General features: G+C 35.7%; 2 protein-coding genes and 2 long non-coding RNA genes across 6 annotated transcripts; 1 reads left to right on the top strand and 3 right to left on the bottom strand.

Annotated features, from left to right (window-relative positions):
* Positions 1-656: 656 nt before the first annotated feature.
* LOC148167214 (trehalase-like) lies at positions 657-4,734 on the bottom strand. 2 transcript variants are annotated; one of them, XM_088048098.1, is made up of 5 exons: positions 4,546-4,734; positions 3,412-4,328; positions 2,804-3,360; positions 2,494-2,753; positions 657-1,605 (listed from the first exon to the last, which is right to left on the bottom strand). In XM_088048098.1, the coding sequence occupies exons 1-5, from the start codon at positions 4,635-4,637 to the stop codon at positions 1,476-1,478; spliced, it is 1,956 nt and encodes a 651-aa protein (XP_087904224.1). In that variant the 5' UTR covers positions 4,638-4,734; the 3' UTR covers positions 657-1,475. The 2 variants fall into 2 exon arrangements, with proteins under 2 accessions (XP_087904224.1, XP_087904225.1); XM_088048099.1 differs by lacking the exon at positions 657-1,605 and adding an exon at positions 1,643-2,435 and having other exon boundaries at positions 2,489-2,753.
* On the bottom strand, positions 4,719-16,673 carry LOC148167212 (uncharacterized). The gene is made up of 2 exons (XR_015770903.1): positions 16,061-16,673; positions 4,719-4,812 (listed from the first exon to the last, which is right to left on the bottom strand). It is a non-coding gene; the product is annotated as an uncharacterized LOC148167212 (long non-coding RNA).
* On the top strand, positions 7,691-8,087 carry LOC148167213 (uncharacterized). Its single transcript, XR_015770904.1, has 2 exons — positions 7,691-7,785; positions 7,966-8,087. It is a non-coding gene; the product is annotated as an uncharacterized LOC148167213 (long non-coding RNA).
* A 66-nt stretch (positions 16,674-16,739) lies between the features above and the next one.
* On the bottom strand, positions 16,740-20,333 carry LOC148167211 (transketolase). Of its 2 annotated transcripts, none has more exons than XM_088048100.1 (5): positions 20,072-20,333; positions 18,446-18,781; positions 17,624-18,392; positions 17,306-17,572; positions 16,740-17,247 (listed from the first exon to the last, which is right to left on the bottom strand). In XM_088048100.1, the coding sequence occupies exons 1-5, from the start codon at positions 20,194-20,196 to the stop codon at positions 16,846-16,848; spliced, it is 1,899 nt and encodes a 632-aa protein (XP_087904226.1). In that variant the 5' UTR covers positions 20,197-20,333; the 3' UTR covers positions 16,740-16,845. The 2 variants fall into 2 exon arrangements, with proteins under 2 accessions (XP_087904226.1, XP_087904227.1); XM_088048101.1 differs by lacking the exon at positions 20,072-20,333 and adding an exon at positions 19,716-19,938.
* Positions 20,334-22,020: the final 1,687 nt, after the last annotated feature.

Raw genomic sequence — 22,020 nt, 5'->3', positions numbered from 1 at the left:
AAATCAGCCCTGCAGTCAAGACATAATTTTTTTGTGCTCTCTCGTTCGGATTTCCCACAATCAATCGAAGATGATGTGGCCTTGCAAAATGAAACTTAGGTAATTACGTGTTTATTACTATAATTGTTATAGTTATTAAAACATTCCAGCATGCTAGAACCGATTATGAAGTTTTTTAGCAAAGTTAAGCGACCAAAGGACAATCCAACTCCAATTAAATTTTCTAAAAACGTCGTGATGGTCATTTCCAAGTCAGTTATATTTTTTCTGTAATTATATCAAATGAAAAAATTAATTATAATCGACAGTGGAGGATTTTGTTCATTTCTTTAGCAAGAAGCAGAATGGGTTTATCAACCTTGCTCACGAGGTCTTATATTTAAAAATTTACAAGTGACGCTGTTTTGTTTATTACATTAGGGTTAATAATATAAGCATTATGTTTAAAAATAGACCGGGCAATAATTTAAATAAGAAAATTTAAGGTCAACCTATTGTTACTTCCTCGAGTTAAAATGTCGTTTTTTAGCCAGAGTGCAAAAATTACTGCATAATGGTTTCATAAAGTTCACTTGATGTGAGATAATAAAAGTTGTATGTCCTTCGGAAAAGAATGTTAATTCGCAAGATCGGAAAGGGTCAAATGAACATGGAAAAACTTTAAAGATTTTATTTTCACACAATTATCAAATATATTTGAACTCGAATCACAGCAAATGCTTTATAACATGAAACATGCATTTCTGTACACTTATCATTTTACATTGTTTTTGAGTAGAAGACACAAATTGGCATTTACATTCTAACTATTTTATACATTTGGCATCTTGCTGGTTCGCAAATTGTAAGGTAGTACTAATCCTACCGCTCACTTCCTGTCAGTTTCGTTGTAATCAAAACTCCTCTACTTAAAATCTACGAATCTGAATAAATAAATGTTAAAACTAAGCGAATCTTAAACTGTAATGTCACTTGGCTCAACGAAATTGGGCATGAAAATCTAAACGACAAAAGTCGACAAATAAATAAATTCATGACGCATTCACACGAAAGTATAAATAAATTAATAGCGATCACAACCACGTTTGTCTTTCATGCATGCTCAATTGGTGAAGACACGTGACTACAAGATGGCTATTTACAGTTCTTAAAAGATATGACTTAGATATCACATTTCATACAATAATAGGAAGATACAAGTGTACAAAAATGATTATGAAAACTAATGACACCGAACCAAAATTTCAGTACTTGTACTACTTTACATTTTGTCTAACGTAGGCACTTTCGTCGTTTCATAAAATTCTAAATTAAAATCCAAGGAAGGCTCTACGTCAAACTTGAATAAAAACTGCAAGAGTCTAGAGTAGCACGCAGTTTTTGTTCATTACGTCGTTGGGTTTCTCAGATCTATTTAGTAACTATTTTTGAGGAAATTGCACGTTAATTACCACTCACTAAAGGGGGTCGTACACTTATCTGTTGCTCCTTCCACGCTTCGATGATATACTCTTGAGCTCCGTGTAACGCGCCCTCGAAGGTCTCTGGTTGTTCTTCATGGAGAGAGCACTTTGCAGACCACTGCGTCTCTTATAGATGCACACTCTATACAGAGAAAATCGTTAAATAGAGAATAGAAAATTGATTTTGTCTGACTAAGCTAAACTAATCGAAAGTATTTATGACCCTTATTATGTTATTAAGGGAATTAAGGAGTGCAGACTTGGGGTTAGTGTAACTTATGTGGGATAAGTTGGAGTGTGGGAGTCTCACACATTGTTAATTACACACAAATTCGCATTTCCTCCACAGTTACTTAAAATTTCACTTGAAAAAGACGGTCAAGCGGTGTCGGCGACACCTTCTTATCGATAGTAAAATGATTGTTTGCGTCTATATTCGCATGAAACTTCAAGGACTGCAATTAAATTTAACTGTTAGTATTTGTATGCTTCATGCAAGACTACTTCTGTTACGTAACTCAAAATTATTTTAATAATGGAAGCACCAAAGTGTCCATTCTGATGGTTAATAGCACAGAGGATAAGGATAAGGAATGGTTTATTACGAAAATCATCTTTTATTAAATCTTACTACTACAAATATCTAACAGATCATTAACATGCCACAAAACAGGCAAACAACTCGAATCAGTTAATAACGAAAAACAAATCACAATTGCACGAAGTCACTGTCAATTCTATATTTGGTTTGTCCTACTCTACTAAGTAATCACTACCCTATGAGGAACTGAGAATAATACTTTTAAATATCGTATAATAAATAATTTGATCTTCTTGTACCCTGGACTACGTTATAACAACGGAGGAGTACAAGCAACAATTGACGAGAATATAAATATCACGGATTTAACCACAACGGCTAAACCACAATTGTCATCACGGTATGTAAAAGAACTCCAAGTAAAGAAAAATCTGAAACAAACAACATTAGAATCCAGTCACCACCAGGGTGAAGTTGGACCTACCTCACCCTATAAATCCTGCCGTTAATGATACCATTAACGCTATCAGAACCGCGGATATCTGACTGACGCTACTGGTGGTTGTCGTGGCATCGGAAGCATTTGGTGCATTTACTGGATTTGGTGTTGGTACCGGCGGATCTTCCACGGTGAGTTTGTTTGCGTACTTATCCAACAGATCCATGATGATGCCGTTGGTCCATCCAAAACCCACCACGACGTCGTATTCCCCTCCTCCGCCATGACCTCCCGAGACGGTTGCGTCATACTGTAACACCGCAAATAATCACAGTTCAAAGTAACGAATTGTTAACCAACCTTTTCAAACATGGCGTCAGTCTCCTTAAATGCTTTATAATTGGAGCGCACCCATCTTTCGGCTATTTCGAAGGCGAGTCTTTGGGCGACGGCATCTCCGGTATTGTTCAGCCCCACGATCATTATGTGTTGGAGTGGCGGCCAAGCGTTGGGATAGTCCCATTGCTCACCAGTGTGTTCGAAAGTCGTTGGAATTCCGCCGGGGTTGTTGCTATTGATGTTTTTATTCTGCAAGTATTTGAGGACAAGTCGAACAATTTTGTCTTTGTCGTTTTTGTTGTAACACCCAGTCCAAAGTGGCGCGATGTTGGTTGGATAAAAATAGTCCCGTTTTACCGAATTCATGATATCGTAATCAAGCCATGCTCCGACTTCTTCGTGCCAGAGGACGGCCGTCACGGCTTCCAACCACTCTTTGGCTATTTTGTCATAGTACTGAGCTTTGCTTGTATTACCCACCATTTCGTGGAACTCAGATAATATGACAGCGTTCCAGTAGATTATTGCGTTCAGGTCTACCGGAACAATAAAGCGAGTTTTAGTGTTGGTTAAATTGCCTAAAAACAATGCGGTTATTACGTAACACCGGATTAGCCTTTGCAAATTACCTTTGTTAGTGGCATTGGCAATAAACCACCGACTGGAAAAGTCCCATCCCGATTCCGCCGCAGCTTTTAATTCTGCGTAAAAAGCTTCTTTTTCGTCGTCATGTCGGAATTGTTCCGCGGCCTCCACATCCTCTGAATACGACTCTGGTCTCGGTCCCTTCGATCGATCGCCGTACGTCGCCAGGATGTAATTAACTCCGTTGAAAGTGATGGTTTTGTTATGTTTAGTGATCCAATACTCAAACTCTTTATCCATTAACGGGAGGTTTTCTTTGACAAACCCTCTATCGTGTGTGTACTCCACGTAAGATTTAATCATCGGGATCATCAAAGGGGGTTGAGATCGCTGGAGGTAGTAGATACGACCACCGTTGGGAATATGTCCGTAATGCTTCACAATGTAGAGAAAATTCTCAAGCATCCCCTTTACAGTGTGGTGCATTTCCGATAATAGCAGTCCTTGCACGATCCAGTACGAATCCCAATAGTAAAACTCCCGAAATCTACCACCAGGTACTATCACAGGGTTAGGAACCCAAATAATACTGTAATGTTCTTGGTTGCCCTTCACTTCTTCTTTCATTTTTCTCCCCAGAACCTTCCAGAAATCATTTAAATTAGATGCCCACGCTCGAAACTCTTTATCTTCAATGTTATCCAAAAACTTAGGGGCTTCAGTCCAGTCGTTAGGCTTCCACTTTTCGAATTCTTGTCCCTCGGCTTCAAACGTGTCGTTTAGAAAACCCTTTACCGCAATTTTATCAGGTCTGTTATTATTTCTTGCCATGAATTCATCGAAGAGTCTGAGCGTTTCTTTCGGTGAGAATTTCATTTTCATGTCGACGAAGGTTTTGGAATCTTTGTTTAGTTTTGCTCTTTGGACAGTATCGAGGAGAGGGCCGTAGCAGTAGATATCACTGTAAAATTTCTGGAATTAGTGACCGGAAAAAAGGGTGAGCCAGAGTTAAGCAAGATGGTACCGCTCAACCTGGCCCCCTGACATGAGAGCTCCATGTCAACTTGCATTGTGCCTATTATCATCTACATGCAAGATTCCGAAGTGAAATGGACAAGGTCTTGCTGTCAAGGAGAGCCTCGGTACGGAAGGGCAGTTGCAAGGTGAGAATAACTTACCTGTCACATGGTGGGGATAAAGAAGATAGATCATCACAGATGCAATTTAGGGCCAGGCTGAGCACCACCGCACAACACAAAATTTTCTCCATGTCTGTTTATTTATTTTATTTTAAAAGTCTTGAAGTATTAGCACTGCCACCACAGTTAGTCACACTGGTATTTGGTCACTCTTACTTTCTGGAGTAAGTTCTTCCAGGTTTTTTTTTACAACTCAGCCGACGATTTCCAGTAGCTGAAGAAAACACAGATTTCTCCGGGTCATTCCTGTGGATACAAAATCGTTGTCCAAATAAATAAAAAAAATCACTGGCAACGCTCGCGTATTTCTGACACTTCCGTCTGAATGACTTAGCTCTACAACCGCAATAAGCAAGGCGAACGGACTGATATAGCTGCTGAGCAACAGCTGATGCGCTGACGTTTTATGACGTAAAGTCGAGCCCCCCACGTCTCATTGGCTAAGTTGAACACACCCACTTAATACTTAAGCTAGTCACCTGTTCAAGAAATCGCTAGATCAACAATAAAAGGAAAACCTATAAAAACATGCACCGGATGCTCTTGGAATTCACGCCACGATCTCCCAGGCATCTCCATCACAGACTTCATAGGAATTCCGAAAATGCAAGTCATGAACTAAAGCCGAAATGACGCAATACTCAAAGTAGGCAAAATGACTTAAGTCAGAATCAGAGGCAAATTAGACTCAACTACATAATTAATGAAACAATGAGCACTCATAAGATCAGATTTTTGACTATGGACGGAAATGTTTCATCATCCTGAACTTTACTTATCCTAATATCCTAATAAGATAAAAAAATAGGTAGATTAGTTTCGTTCAAAATTTGCTGATATCAGATCCGTTCATTACATCATCTCAAACTACGTCACTTGTAAAATTCTTTTGAAGTAAAAACCGCGGACGTAATCAAACTGCTTTACAGGATTCAAAATCGGTTTATGTAATCAGAATTACCTTTCTAAATAGATCGGAGTTTAGCGAAAATGTTGCGAATTTCGAACTTAAATTCTATAGAAAAAGTAGTACTTGGTCAAAAAATTCCCGTTGCAAGGTTGGGCACTTCTTCCTTCTAATTAAACTAAATATCACTCACTTAGTTGAAAACCTTGAAATCTGCACAGAAACGGGGTCAAAATCCACCAAAAGTGTGACCGGACTCCTTTTCGCACAAAAACATGACTAAATTTTGATTTAACTGAGATTGTCAAGGATGCTCAAATTGTCGCGTGAAGAAGGTCAATAGTAACGAATCAGAACAAACAGTGTGAAAAAACAGTGATTTTATTTAACTTGACAAACGTAGTTATTGTGAAGAATTCATGGAGAGTGCGCGTGATTGGAGACAATACTTCTTCGAGTGTTTAAATAAGAAATGTGTTGTTTAGACCAAAGGAATGTTTTAATAAAAAATCAGGTCAGGCAACGTCTACTTGAATTTGCACGCAACCTCCACCAAACTACTAATTAATTTTAATTTAGCGCTTTTTTAAAAATCCCCAATTTTTGAGTTGCAGAAATAAAGAATTAACTGGTTTCAAGCGGTTTGATTAACAAGTTTGCGACATTAACACATTGCATATTCATAATTTGCTGTGAAAAATCGAACTCTGTTCATTACATGATACTTATTAGTCTCCCAATATTGTTGTGTCTCCTGCAAATTATTGAAATCAACTCATTAATTAAAAGGTTATCATGGTCACTGATCCCTGGGAGGATTCCGTTTGTTTGTGGAAACCTATTTTTGATCGAGTTAATTTGCAGGCTGAATCCCTTATTCGTATTTTTCAACTGCAGAAAGTTTCCACAGTTCATTAAAAATGGTAAACAGAAGCAGTGACTATTATTAAACTTGTCAAGTTTCTGATGAAATCAATTCATGAGTTACGTCTTTTGTAAAACATTGTGACAGCTTATATAACGCATTTTGTCTAGACAAAAGTGAAGAACAGTAATTAGAGCTGAAAGCTGCTGAAAATGCTTCATACCTTATGATTGATGGATTTTCTTTGCCACTCGAGATTAATTGATTTTGAAAACTGACTGTTTGAATTTAGAAATGACCGAATCGTACCTTTTTCTCTTTAATGGAATGTAAGTGGGTTTGGTCTGAAATTTAATGCTAAATATGTGGATGACTAATCATTTTATAACATCAATTTCAAGTCTTGGTGTCTATAATTATAAAAAATCTTTTGTCTTCATGAATCATTCTCGAGTTATTTGCAACAATGGGGACTGGAACATGCTATTTTGCTAATTATATTCTAATGCCCATATATTTGAAATTTTATGATATTGTATGCAGGAAGAACTTTCAATGGTTATAATTAAAAATTAAAAATATTACTTTGTAGAAACAGTATCAATTTGCAATAATAATTCTTTGACAATGCTCATTTACTCATCGTTTCCTATTAATGATTATTATCCGAGGTAAACGTTAAGGATTTAAACAGTTACCTATTAATATGACTCATTATTTTGAAATAGTTGCCTGTTATTCGAATCCGATTGATAATAAAGTATAAAAAACCGCGATGCAGGAATTTTTCTTGAAAATTACTTGTCCCTGATACCAAAAGCGATATTAATGGCAGTTATTCTGTGAAAAATATTTGTTCTATTACAAAATGAGCATTGTAAAAATGCCAACCATAAAGATACTCTTATCTCCGTAAACTCCCTTTTCTGAAAATTGTTTTTATTGCTCAAATTTAGTAAGAATTTAAATTTGCCACCCACGCCGCGTCGATTACCAACAGTTGAATAATTTTTAGTGACTTCGGCGTATCCCCAGATTTATTAAAAAAATTAAAAAAAAAGTATTTACTGGTCGACTGTTTAGAAGTAACCACCAAAAACTTACTAAAGCACTTTAATTAACCAGTTTATTTTTTTAAATCGCCCAAATCCAAAACATTTATTCAAATTTTTGTAGGGTTACATGATTAATTAGGTTGGCAGTACAAAGTAACTAGTTTGAATTATAACCGTTACGTGCTTTTTACCAAAAGAAGTTTTTTATTAATTATTCAATTAGAAATTATTAATTTTAATTAAAGCAATACAGTGCATTCCGATCATTCATTCTAGACATATTTAACGTTGGATTTAGTGGTCTTGATGAAGAGGTTAGTTCGTTCTTGGCGCGGATTTCTTGGAAAAAGTGCGTCCGGAATTGCAGGTCATTGTTTGGCTACATATTTGAGGTATTTCTCTAAATTTTATGTCATGAAAAGAGAAACTTCCCTCACCTGCACCAATGTTACTCAGGTAAAGTCAAGATTCAGCGGATTTCCGTTGAAGCTGAGCTTAACTTAAGTAACAAATTAAGTGCAACTAAGTACAGTATGAGTGTCGTCATAATTAATTAATTCTGTTAATTTCAGTAGAGAAGAGATACAGCGCAATGAAAATAAAATAAACTTCATTATGGCAGGTGTTGAACTAGAAAACTACCTATTAAATTGTAAAAACAACGTGGAAATCCCGACTAATTATAATTAGAAAAGCGGTGAAAAATCAGCATCTAGGTTAGTACCACTATTGAATCAATAAGAAGTAAACTATAGATAACATTGTCGATAAATCAAAATAATTGCTTTTGCTGCCCTTCAACTGTGTCTTTCACTCATACTCTTCCGGAAAAGGTATACAGCGATAAAGAAAATTAATTATTGTGCAAGGAAGATATCACATTGTATTCAATGTGCTGCTAATAGAAATGGGAGTCACGAAAACGAGCTTGGAATTTTTCAAAACACGTGATTTTTTCGTTGGATGCCAAAAATATTATTGGAACACAACGTGACGTGAGCGGTGTGTTGAATCTCGAGGGGTCAAGACTGGTGAATATGGAGGCCGATGATGGAACTTCCAAGAAACTCACTACGGAAGTTAGATTGAATTTTCGATCGTTTTTAATTATCTATTGTTTATGTTGATGGTATTTTCAAGGAGATTCCGCTGTCCTTTATCAGGGATGATCATAGTGATATGAAAGAGCTGATATCTGAAGGACACACCCCAAATTCTAGCGAGTGAACAAATGTATTTAAAACACCTACGTGAATAACGTGACAACAATCAGCACTTGATATTTCAGGAGTTATTTCTATACATAACTACAGATGCTCCATGACGTCTGTGTCACGCCAAGACCAAGAACCTTGTTTTTCTTCACAACAGTGAAATGTAAATTCGATTGTTATATAATGACTTTTTCACACGGTTGACTCAAACGTGAAATATGTACCAGTTTGAGAGTAACGCATGGATAGAGATTTTGACATTACGAAATTTAATTATAATAAACAACGGTTTATTACACTCGTCCTTTAATTTTGTGGTAACTGCCAGGTGGCATTAAATCGAAAACACTGCTCTCATTTTCATCACCAAAACAAAAATCGCATGTAAAATGATTTGCGTCACACATAATTTATGTTTTGCACTGAAATAACTAAAAGCTGGAAATACCCTATAAATACCAATTGTTGGGTTTTATGTAGCGATAAAGCGCGTGAGTGAAAGCAAAAATACATAATTTGTATACACTTTTCTCTGCTCGTTTTTTGTTTATGGAAAAACATTATTTATTCTTTTTTCCGACAACAGTTTTAAATATTGTCAATTTGCTATAAGCATAAATTGCCGCGATGACCCTCGAATTCCAGGTAAACAGGCTCATCACACGAATTATGAATCATTAAGGGGATTCTGTTCGAAAGATAATGGTAAAATTGCTAACAACACAAATTTCGACGTAGCCTAAAAATTATAACCCGTCGAGCCAATGTGACCTATATTTGAGTGACAACACCATAATAGAGGTAGGAACCCGAAAATTAAAACTATCCGCAAATTTAATCGGTCATAACTCAGTTATTTGTTGTCAAATTGAGCTCCTGTAGAATATTTAGGGTCCCTATTTTGGTTCTTCAGATATTTTGTTATAACTTTAGATTTCAGTTCCCATAAGGGAAATACGGCTGGAATTACTTACAATTAAATTAAAATTTGTTTATTGATGCTTAAATAATTTTTATCATTTAGTAACAGTTATAAATATTTAAAGTAAATACTCAGTAAAAAACTACGATTGGTTTCTAAAAACTGGAAATCAAAAGAAAAAAGAAGTGATAAGTGATAAATTTCCACATAGCGAAACCGGTCACTCGTGCCTTCCGGTAATTATCTTATTGTAAATATTCCAGGTAATTTAGTACATAAAGGTCATTCCCACATTTCTGACACACTATAAATTCTGAAAAAGACTACCAGGTAAATCCATTATCATTTTTAATTGCTGTAAATTTATTATTGACAGCTTGTGGATGATCCTGATTTCAGGAGAAATGAATATGCTGAGGGTGGGGGCTGCTATCGCTTTATCTAGTCACAAATTTACACTAACACGTGCATGAATAATTACAGGGAATTACAACCATTGTGCTATTGTAAAGAGTTATAATTTCTAATTATCGTTTAAGCACCGTTCAATCACAAAACTTAAAAACTGAAATATCTTCTCACCAGAAGCCCATCGTGACAAAGTCAGATTATGTCATAGCGAAAACTAAACCATAAGATCTGACTTGTTTTGTAATTATATTAAATATGTATCAGCCGACAATAGTGCTAGTATATAACAATAGTCACGATTTTTTAAGCAGTCCTTGTTTTTGTCATAACAATGACGCTTAGTAAATTAGCATTTTCTATGACGGCTATTCGCAATGTTATCGTGACTTTATGAAGCATTTTTAAAACATTAAAAATAAATTTGCAATTTCAAAAGTGTGATTGTTGGACGCTGACGTCAGCCCTCTTGATCTTTCCACGATTAGTTCAATAATGAAAATGATACTTTGATCATTGCTGAGATGATGAGTTCGCATTTTCCATAGTACAGTGTAATAAATGGGCACTGCAATTTTTAAGCAGGAATTCAGCTAGCCTTGGCCTTATCGTTATGAAGTCCACAAATTATATAAATTGGCCATTTTCTAATTTACATTGATAAAACTCGGAAACTAGTAACCACACAATTTATAAAATACACGCTGTAAAAAAGTCAAGTTTCTGTTGACGGTTCAAAGTACACGAACGTTCCACCTGGCCGAGAATTTCCACAAATAAATTATAGTGATTAACCTTGACCTTATCTTGTCTATACTATGATATTGCAAATCTGAGCATCCGTTAAAGCCCCATAAGAAAACAGGATTTCAAAATTGTATTACTATGATTCAGTGAAAAGCGCAATTCATTGGAATTGCAAGCTGAGTGCAATTTTTGCAAACTTCTAGAATTTTTTCAGAGGCGTGCTCAGCCTTTGACACGTTTTGTTACGCCACAGATTGGGACAGATCATGTGAGGTAATCAGATCATGAATTGAACAGATTCATTTCCTAATTCAAGTACGGCAATTGAACTTTATGTAGTCGACGGAAAAAATGTTTGTTGGCCAGATCAAATTCGAAACCATCGAATATATAAACAGCGCCACAAATTATCACCTCTTGAGTGTTTATAATATGAGGTGTAATCATCATAACACTGGTCTATTGCAGCAGACGAAAAGAATAATAATTTATCTTTACAAACAATGCAATGATTACAATTGATCCGTGTCATATTGTCAGTTATTTAAACGAACATAATTGGCAAATTATTTCGGTACTGTGTCTACTTTGGACAGTCATTTAACCGGAAAAAAAGTCGGGAAACTCACGAATGAGTCACCATTTGAGCTTTTACTCAATTTTAAATTGTACTTACCAAAAACTAATTGCTTTAACATTGCGCAAAATATTGGAACGAGGCTTGAAAAATATATGAATTCCACGAAACATGTTTGTGTTACTGAATGTAGATACACGAATTTGTGTTTTTATCTTTGTAAACGAATTATTTTTTGACGTCAGCTTGTAGTGAAATAATAGTGTCGGAGATTCTTAATTAACAGGTAAATACTAGTTTATACTAGATGTCATGACATGAGTTACTAAAAGCGATTCATTAAAGTGTGTATTGTGGTGTATGTCTGTATCAATTTGCATTGAAAGCACTTTGTTTTGTGATACTGATAATTATGCGCTTCCCTGCGTTTTTGTCGACCTTAAAATGTGCGCACATGGATGGACAACAAATATTGTGCGTATTTCTTTGATTCTTTTCTAATTGAGGCCAAATTAGCTAAAAAATCAAATGTTTGCAAGAATGTGTCAATGTTAAAGAATTTCATCAAGTTGTTAAAAGATAACTCAAATAATGATCTTCGCGGAATTTCAAAAGTTCACACCTGGCTTAAACTTGGCAAAATTTCCACTGTGTGTAAATAATTGCAATATATAATTTTAATTTTTGATATGTAAATTTTAGCACAGGACGTAGATGAACTGACGTAATAATAAGAAAATGAGAGCATTTCCCGTAGTTTAGAAAATTTTTGTCTGAAATTATAGTGTACAATCACAAGGTCGTCTGTGTTGTTAAAGACACTTCCTCAAGGTCCTTAAATGTTATTGAGTGATTTATACCACTGAACGATACTTTAACCAAATGAAATAAAAGTGAAAAAATTGCGTAATTACATCCGCTTTAATCAATTTATTGTGGTTAGAACAGCGCAAAAAACAGTAATTGTTATTTTTGTAGTTTTGAAGTGATCAAGAGAAGTCTTTCAAAAAACAAATCAAACGACAATTCGTGTCAGTTCCGAATCACAACAAACGTAATATTTATATAATTATGTCACCCACAACTATAAAAACATCAAAACAAGCCACAAAATACCAGAGTTTGTGGGAATGACGTTTTTTATAGAGTTTAGCTGCGGTTAAGCTTGAGATTATTTAATTTGCTCATTGTGAATAAGTACCCAAGTGTCTCATTTGCTTTTGTTTCCAAGAAATTTTGTCATCCTCATTACTTTGTTTTGAAGAATTTTAAACGTAACGCCACCAAAAATATTTTAAGATTGTGATCATTTCAAGATCAAATCACTAGTAAACTCCATAGGCTCGAAATAATTTTGGCAGGCTTTATTAACAAGTACAATGAAAAATTTTGACTTGTTGCAGAATTCCCAATAGAGATGAACCGTTAAATTTTTTTCTTGATAAGTTTCCCCGTCCTTGAAGTTCGATATTTTAAAAACCACACATCGGATCTTAATAAATTTGGTCTTGTTGGAAAGTTTGGAACGTTTTACAACAACAAATTTTTTCGCAAGATTATGACCTTCACTTTTTGAACTAGTAATGCATGAAAAAACTTCAATCATTTTATAGTTTTTGTGAAATTTACTAGAATTAACGTTAATAAAACTTTATCACGCGTTTTTTATTTGTCAACATTTCAAAGTTAGAACTCTAAATTCTTCATAAAACCAAGTCATAACCATTTACACATCGTAAAAATTTAATAACTAAACCTACTATCTTAAACATATAATTTGTCGTCAAGCTAACTATTATTGACATCGCAAAATAAAAAGTCTTGATAAATTTATAGGACCACGAAATATTTAAACTAAGATGACGCCGCATGTAAACATCCCAAACAAGTTTTGACCTCGAACTTGATAATTTTTTTAAAGTATCAAGATAGAAATCACTGGAGAAATTGCGTCTGTATAAAAAAAAATAATAACCCACGTTGTAGTCATATGCCCAAAAGTTGCTGGGAAAAACCGATCCTAATTGCTTATAATGCAAAAAGTGTGTTGAGATAAAACCACCATGGTTGTCCACTTTTTAAAAATCCAACAACTTGTTCATTAACCATTAAGAGCGTTGCTAGGGTTTCCATGACACGAACTAGTTTATTTTCTCAGGAAATTTTCTACGTGGTTACGTCAATTAAATTCGCTTATTTACGACAGCATGCTTCAATAGCACGTGCAAATAGAAACATTTGCATCGGTGCATTAGTACATTATAACCACGGGTAATGTAGTTACTATGTTTAATAATTGATGGTTCCTAACAATGAATTTATTTATAAATTCATGAATTTGGCATGAATTCAAAATGGAAAATAAATCACTTTCACGTGACAAATCAAATTTCACACATACCAGTTTTAAATGACAACCCTGACAGTCTGAAGGGCGACATTCATTCATCTTTATTTTTTATGGTCAATGTCAATGATTTGCGGAATAGTGCAAAATAGTAACCAGTTTTATTATAGGAATGTTGAAGACTTAGGCAACACATTATACATTAGCATATTGTTATAAACCTGTTTTAAAAACTTGTCACCAAGCCCACTTTTTTCGCACTTTTAATTTGCTAAAACTCACCCGAAAGACTCAAGCTCTTAAAAACTAGTACTGAATCAAACGGTGACAATAATATTAATACTACATGTACTGATAAATGGTTTCTCAATAATTATCTGGATTAAAGAGATTAAATTTTGGAAAATTCATGTTAAGTTGCGAAAATTTTTAAGCCTACCAGGGCCCTGATCCGATTTTGATTGATTAGTTTTTGAAATTCCTAATAAATACGTAACCCTTACAAGTCTTTTCGTGGTTCGGAGCACAACGTGACTGCTTCCATGTTTTAATTAACATTTTCATTTGTTTACTTTGTGATTTTCCTTGGAAATCTTACGCAAATGACCGCCAGTTACCTCTGCCCTTGATAACTGATTTTCTGATTCGTCCTCCAAATTATAGAAATGTACCACGTCTAGCCGAGAGTTGGTAGACTGCGCAAAACCAACAGCAATTTCCACTCAGGTCAATGAATTTTATTTTGAATCATTTCACCACTCAACATTTCGTTTTAATAGCCATAGTAAATTGTTGTAAAACGAATTCTGATAAAAATACGTAAATATTTGCGCAGATTATTCGATAAAACGATAGTTGGGGAATTGATATATTCATTCGATCAGTACAACGGTTTTTGCATGTTATGTAATAATGATAACACAAATACATTAGTAGAAAGTGTAGATTTCATGAAACTTGCTCGGATTCCCGGAAACAATTTCGTCGTAAAATGACAAATCGCCATGTTTTGTTATCAAAAATGTATTCGTCTCCTGTGATAACAAGTCGAAATATTTACAACATATTTAAAGTGAAATAGACCTGAAGGGTGCATGCGTTATCTCACGTAGCGCGAAGCTGAAGACGCCGAAGACGAAGAGAAAGTTAAATCTGTTTGAATTTAATTTAGTTTATTAATGAACAACCACCGATGTTTACCATTTTTGGCCTATTTCGTTGCAAAATTAAACAATATTGCGCCATAAAAAACCGCTACAACTGCAAATGATTTCAGTTTTATCCTACCTTGCGAAATCTGCTTGACAAATGATTCAGTACTCCTCACTGTTTAACTAGCACGTCAAAACTGGCCGAACAAATTTATTTGATTATTTATATGCAAGTGAATTTTTCGAATTTTCGTGTGTTAAAGCACAACAAAGGTAAATTATAGCACTTGATCGATCATTTATAAAACATTTCTTCGTATTTTCTGTTTACTATTAATGTCATGTCTCACACGTGCTGTTAAATCCGCTTACACGTCTTGGCGATAGTTAAATAAACACTTTGTCATTCACAAGGAAGAATTTAGTTGCAACTCTTAATGCTGCTGTTAGCGCTGGAAGGAAAATAAACAAACAAAGAATGGTATAAATTGCAAATATTAAAAAAATAGTAATAAATAAATTAAATTGCATTCAGCATTCAAGCACGTGTATACCGATGAGACAGTTATCCCTAGATAAATTTTCTAATTGTGAGGTTGTAATTAAGCAACACCTGAGAATGTATTTACTTAAAAAGATTCCATAGCAAAACGAAGGTTTTGTATGAAACATTACTCCGAAATTGCGTTCGAATTTAACTTGGCCCTGTTCAAAAAATACAATTTATTGGACTCCGAGTTTGAGTGTCTTTAAATTATCATCTTAACTACCGAAAATGTCACTGTGACTGCTTTTGAATTACGAAACAGGAACTAAAATTAGGTCGGATTCTATGCCAAAATTTTGATGGATCTGAAACTAAATAAAACGGAGATCATTTTTCCATCGCCACTTTTGATAGAATGATTGTTTAATACTACATTACAATTTCCTGTTGTTAATGAAATATTTGTCAAGTGCACGGTTGACATTCAAATCAAGGTTTTATGATAAGTAAGCTTTCTTGTTTTTTTTCCAAAAACGCAGGTTTAAAGAAATCCAGTTACAATACGTCTAAATTAATTTTAATTAAAACTTATATTTTAGTCGGAAGTGACGTCAAAGCACGTGTTATATTAGACTAACCATAGGTATTGAAAACCCCGAGTTATTTAGATCACCCGATTAACTTCCAGATAACCATTTTCAGGATTATGTAAAGTCTCGTGATTTGTTAGAACCTGTGATCTTAAAACGTTGCAGTGAAAGAGCGTGATGGGTAAGCCTTTGCATTTTAAGCGGAAATTAAAAAGTGTACTCACCAATAATCGAGCTTCTTCAGTTTTGGCGAATAACTCGGAGTTTTTAAGTATCCGTGGAGGATATGGTGAAATCTGAAGTACGTGCACTGATTTTTTACAAATAGACTCATGAGGGGCGACCGAGGATTACAGTAATTACAGACCTGTTGTCTCGATTAATTTACCAGTAGTAAACAAGTAAATAAATTTTGGGGGGCTACACCAGCACCATCGCGCGATTAATACCAATATTCCACCGAGATTTCAATTACTGTTAAATTTAGCCGCGGTTAATATCACGCACAGTTGAGCCAACATTGCAAAAAAAATTGTTGCTCCGATGGTTAAAACTACAATTGTTAAACACAGCTCTGCGTTTGAATAGTTGTTAAATGCAAAGAGTTCGAAAGGAAATTAAAAAAAATCGCGTTACTTTTTCTAGAAATGTAAAGCAATGATGACGTTTGACGTGACTGTCACAAAAGTAGGAAGTTAAATGCAACGAAACAGGCACAGTTTTGTCACAAAACTTACAATAGCGGAAATTTTGAGTAAAGTGCACAGCTGTGGTTTTGTGTTCTCGGCTTACAACATCGTGGAAATATAACCTCAAACGTTACGTCATGTGCGGCGCTCACATGAGCGCAAGCACCATGTTGGTCAGTGCTACAACCCTTCCCAAGGGGGCGGCCAAATAAAATTTTTTTTTTTTGAAAAAAGTTTATTAAAACTTCAAATTGCAAATGGAATGTTACACTCCTTCAACCCAAATCCGTTACAAATATAAGTGTCAAAATTTTAACAAATTACAGCTTCAAAGTTTCTTGGATATAATTGACAATATGCTTAGCATTAAGGCCATAATAGTCAAGAAGAGCGGTTGGGGTTCCTGAGCGTGGAACGCGGGGCACAGCGACGTGTTTTACGGCGATATTACGCTCTGCAGCTACTGCGGACAGCACGGCTTCACCAATACCATTCTCATAGTAATGGTCTTCAACGACAAGAATTCTTCCGCCGCATTCTTTGGCGTTTTTGATGATTCCCTCCTTGTCGATGGGCTTCACGGTGAAGGGATCCAACACTCTCACACCCACGGTTTTGCTTAGGTCGTTGGCAGCAGTTATGGCCTCTTGAAGAGTTATCCCGCCACCAATGACGAGAACTTGATCGTTGTTGGATTTCTTGACCACGTTAGCTTTGCCAACCTACAAAAAAAGTTGGTTAGCATTTGGGAACAATTGGCTCAAGGAATTTTTTTCGTACCTGGAAAACGTGGTTGTTGGGGTAGATAACCGTTGTAGTGGGACGATTTGTTCTGATGAAAGTAATACCCTTGGTATTGGCGGCAAGTTCAACAGCGCGTTCTGTGGCAACGGCATCAGCAGGGTAGAAGATGGTGCTTCCAGGAATACTGCGGAACATGCCAATGTCTTCCAATCCCATTTGGCTTGGTCCATCCTCGCCTATGCTGACACCACAGTGGGAACCACAGAAGTTCACGTTAGATTGAGAAATAGCACCCATACGAATCTATAATAAAAATGGTAAGAAGATACTTCTTAGTTTTTCATGTAGAATTACCTGATCATAAGCTCGAGTTAAGAAAGTGGCAAAAGTAGAAACAAAGGCAACTGTGCGGTCTCTACAAGTAGCACCCATAGCAACACCAACGAGATTTTGCTCAGCAATAAAGCACTCAATGTATCTTGTAGGATCAAATTTCTTCAGCGCTTCAGAATATGTAGAATTCTTCATATCGCCATCAAGAGCGATAACTCTTGGGTTAGATTGCGCGATTTTAACCAATGCAGTACCATAGGCAACTCTGGTAGCAATATTTTCACCAATTTTGTACGATGGTGGCGACGACAACTTGATATTGGAAATATCCACTTTAGGAGCATCGTCCACTAAAGGCTTTTGGGGATGAATTTGAAGTGGTCCTGTATTTTTCAACAGACCCTTAATATGTTGCACGACTCTATCAGAATGATCGCCTAGAGGCTTTCCATGCCAGTTCTCCAAGTCTTCAATTTTCGGGAAGTTCCTCCCTTTGTAAGTCTTAGCGATGATAGCGGTGGGTTTGCCTTTGGTGCTGGCAGCAACGTGGAAAGCCTTGACGAGCTCTTCGACGTCGTGACCATCGACAGCAACGGCGTTAAAACCAAATGATTCCAAGCGTTTGCGGTAGGTGTCGATGTCATGACCCAAAGAAGTGGGTTCGGATTGTCCCAGACGGTTAACATCGAAGATCACACAAAGATTGTCAAGCTTGTAATAGCTGGCGAAGTGGATGGACTCCCAGATTGATCCTTCGGCACTCTCACCGTCTCCGACAAGGCAATATACCCTACATAACACACGTTAAATAAAGAAAATAAATTAAAACGGGCGGAAACCCACCTGTAGCTAGCTTTGTCGTAATTTTTCCCAACGTAGGCCATTCCGCAAGCAATAGCCAAACCTTGTCCAAGAGAACCAGTGCCGACATCAATGAAGTTAAGACGAGGAGTTGGATGACCTTCCAAATCAGAACCTAGTTTTCTTAGATTGTTCAAATCTTCCACTGGGAATAAACCAGCTTCAGCCCAAGCTGCATATAATGCAGGAGCGGCGTGACCTTTCGAAAGGACGAATCGGTCGCTCGATGGGTCTCTTGGTGCGGAAATTTTGTAACGCATGGTGTTGAAGAAGAGAACTGAGAGAATATCGGCGAGCGAGGAGCATGATGTCGGATGTCTAAAGAGGAAACGAAGAATTAAAAATTGTCTCCAAAAGAAAAAAATCTCGATTTACGTTAGCGTACTTACAGCCAAGGTCATAAAGACAATAACAAAGCTATTTCTGATTTAGTGTTTGATTAACACAGTACTATTTAATTTTCTCTGCTTATAATAAGTGGTTTGTCGTAAATGATTAAACGAATTAAAAAACCGCAGAGATAAGTTTTTAAACTGCCTATCTACATGGAAGTACCACCGCTTTTACTGATCGTTTTTCCGACCATTTTGTATATTTGTGCTCGCTAAACATTTCATGTTTAATATACAAACAAAACCGTGGGTATTTGTTGAAATTATAATACCCGCGGTAACTTTGGTTATCAGTTATGAAAACATTAGTTTTACTAGTTTTTCGCAGAGGGATCGATTTCATTCTTAAAAACTGTGGGAATTTCTCGATTGTGTAATATTAATACGTCCAAGCGGTGATAAGCTTATCTACGCATTGTATGTAAATGGAATCTGATACGTATGTATGGAAATAGTAGCCGCATGTTTGTAAAAAGTGATGCGTAATGCAGGCTATTGGGTAATGCATCACGGAAAAAAGCAAACATTTCGATGCATGTAAACTCAGAAGATTCATAACATGATTTGTTTACTATAGAATCATGTAATTATTTGTTAATTATTGTGATTATAAAGTTTGTGCTTTATTTGATCTTCAATTGTAAAGGGGCAACCTATGACATTCAAAGGACGCATCACCCACAGTAAAAGACAGCCAAAGTAATAAAATGAATGACAAAAGAGTCATATAAAGGTCGATCATTTTAATTGATCAGAGTTATTAACAATTACTACGTTATATTCTATTAGCTAAAATGTAATTCGGACAACACGTGGATGTTAAAAATTAGTTTCGAAGAAAAGGGGTTTTTGTGACTTACCCTGAATTGCAAGCAGCGGTGGATGTAATACTATGAATTCTGATTCTATTGGCAATATCAGTCAGAGCTCTGACATCTGCTTGAGTAAGTTGAGCCGGCATTTTGAATAAATCGGAAAGACCACTCAAAAACAACTAAGAAAGATTGCCAGAAACTGGAGAGTTAAATATTGTGATGTTATCACTCGAAATTAATTATCAGTTGGGTCAGCAGTTATCTCCATCTACACAAAAACAATCAATGGAAAAAAGTGTTGGGTCATGGGAGGAATTTCGAATCTTATACATTGGCGCCACTACCGACCGACCGCGCAAACGTGGAGTAATTACTGGTAATTGCACATTTTTCAGACTTACCCTGACTTTGCCACTTGCGTGGAAGTGATGGAATGGATGCGGATTTTGTTAGCAATGTCCTTCAGCTCTTGGACAGCTTTGGCTTCGAGTTTATGGTATTGATTTGCCATTATGTCAGAGGACATGGACGAGAGAATTACCGGTCTGCGGAGCTAACCCGATCACTTGGCACCAGCATGCAGTCAACAAGTGGTTAAATGGCAGGCGTACACACACCTTGAGGGACAGCCAATGCGGACCTCGCTAACATCAAACTATGTTACGTACATTGACGCTATTGGAAGCTGGACCAGATAACAATTACGTAACCAAACTCTACGATAGTCCTAAAGTGGACTTAACGAAAAAGTTCAAACTTTTCCACTTTCTCCTCCACATTCTTTTCCTTCGGACAAGGTTATCATGGTCATCACTGGAAAAGCGACGACGCGTCGTGACGACAAGCATGCGCAATCGTATTTAATCAAAGCATAAATAAAAGTTTTCAAAAAAAATCTTCGAATGTTGCGATTACGTCCAGCAGATGGCGCTTGGACGATACTGTTGAGCGTACACTTTCAGGTTTTCAAATGTTTCAAATCCAATTACAGAAATTGCAACAATTCTAATATTACGTTGTTTTATGGGCACGTTTGCGTCACAACTAATACTTCAGGTTTATTCGCAGATTGTAAAAGAGAGATTTTCCAATAATACTAATTAGCAATTACCTTCACAAGAGGCAAGAGAAGTCTTTCTTGCTTGCTTTTTAGAAGATCTAACATCGTATAGACAATTCTACAAATTCTACTAGAAAAATACGAAATTATTATTCAGGATTTGTTCTCATTCATTAATAATGTAATGAAAATGTTTACCAAGATTTTTAGATGGGTACTACAAATTAGGAACGATGTTACTTAGTTGTTGGAGATACTAATAGCAATAATTATAAAATTAACTGATAAAAAACAATTTTAAAGTTTATTTTTAGTTGCGAAATCGTTTTCTTTGCAGGGGTCTTCATATCGCTACAAATATTAAAAAAATAATGCCAATTCATTTTGTTAACTCAATAAACCAGACCTTCAATGCGTGTCTTCATTTCAATTTCATAATTCACGGAAAAATTTGTTGATAATTACAGACGTAAAGTGATCTTAATCGATCATTCTCATTCAAAGTGATCTACGATACTTCAAAATTATCTAATCATATACTCATAATACATAACCCCTGCAAAGATCTAAAATTAAACCAAACATAAACATAATAAATTTCCATATTCATGGAATACAGAAAAAACAAGTTATTAAGATAATTGTTAGAGTATCCAGTAAATATTCCATTCTCTAATCGGTATAAAGCATCACGACGTTAACTGCATTTGGTAACAATTTATTACATGCATTTCGAATTCTAATGCTGGGAGAGCTTAATTACTGTACGTATAATTTATTTATAACAAAATTACTAACAAAACAAGAAATTATAAAATTGATGGTTATCCCACATCTTTATGTGGTGCAGATATTATGCAATTTGACGATGACATAAGGGACTTTAATGCAACTACAATTATTGTTGTTATTTATCCTTGAAAAAAGCGAGAAGTTCCGGCCGTTGCTGAGTCACGATTTTTAAAGTGTCCCGACATAGCGACCATTAATAAAATTAGTAGATGCTAATTAAAGTTACGTAATCTAATAGATACAACCAATATGAGATACTGAGAGTTTGTATGAATTAAAGAAAGTGACAATAATTACAAATATTTATATTAATTGCGCCGTAAGATATGCAACATATAATACAACAGAGTAATGGGGGTCCGCTAATCTTGATCAAAAAATATTTTTCATTTTCTCTTGTATTGATATTATTATTGTTTGTGATTGGACGTGTAAAATTTTAATTAAACTTCTGAAGTTCTAGACAAATTTGAACGTAGACCTAGTTCTCACAAGTGG

The sequence above is a fragment of the Gnatocerus cornutus genome, chromosome 10, assembly GCF_029298725.1.
Source record: "Gnatocerus cornutus isolate USDA-ARS CGAHR chromosome 10, icGnaCorn1.1, whole genome shotgun sequence".
Taxonomy (NCBI): Eukaryota; Metazoa; Arthropoda; class Insecta; order Coleoptera; family Tenebrionidae; genus Gnatocerus; species Gnatocerus cornutus.
The sequence above is the reverse complement of the archived record's forward strand: the minus strand, read 5'-3'. Positions and strand labels throughout refer to the sequence as shown.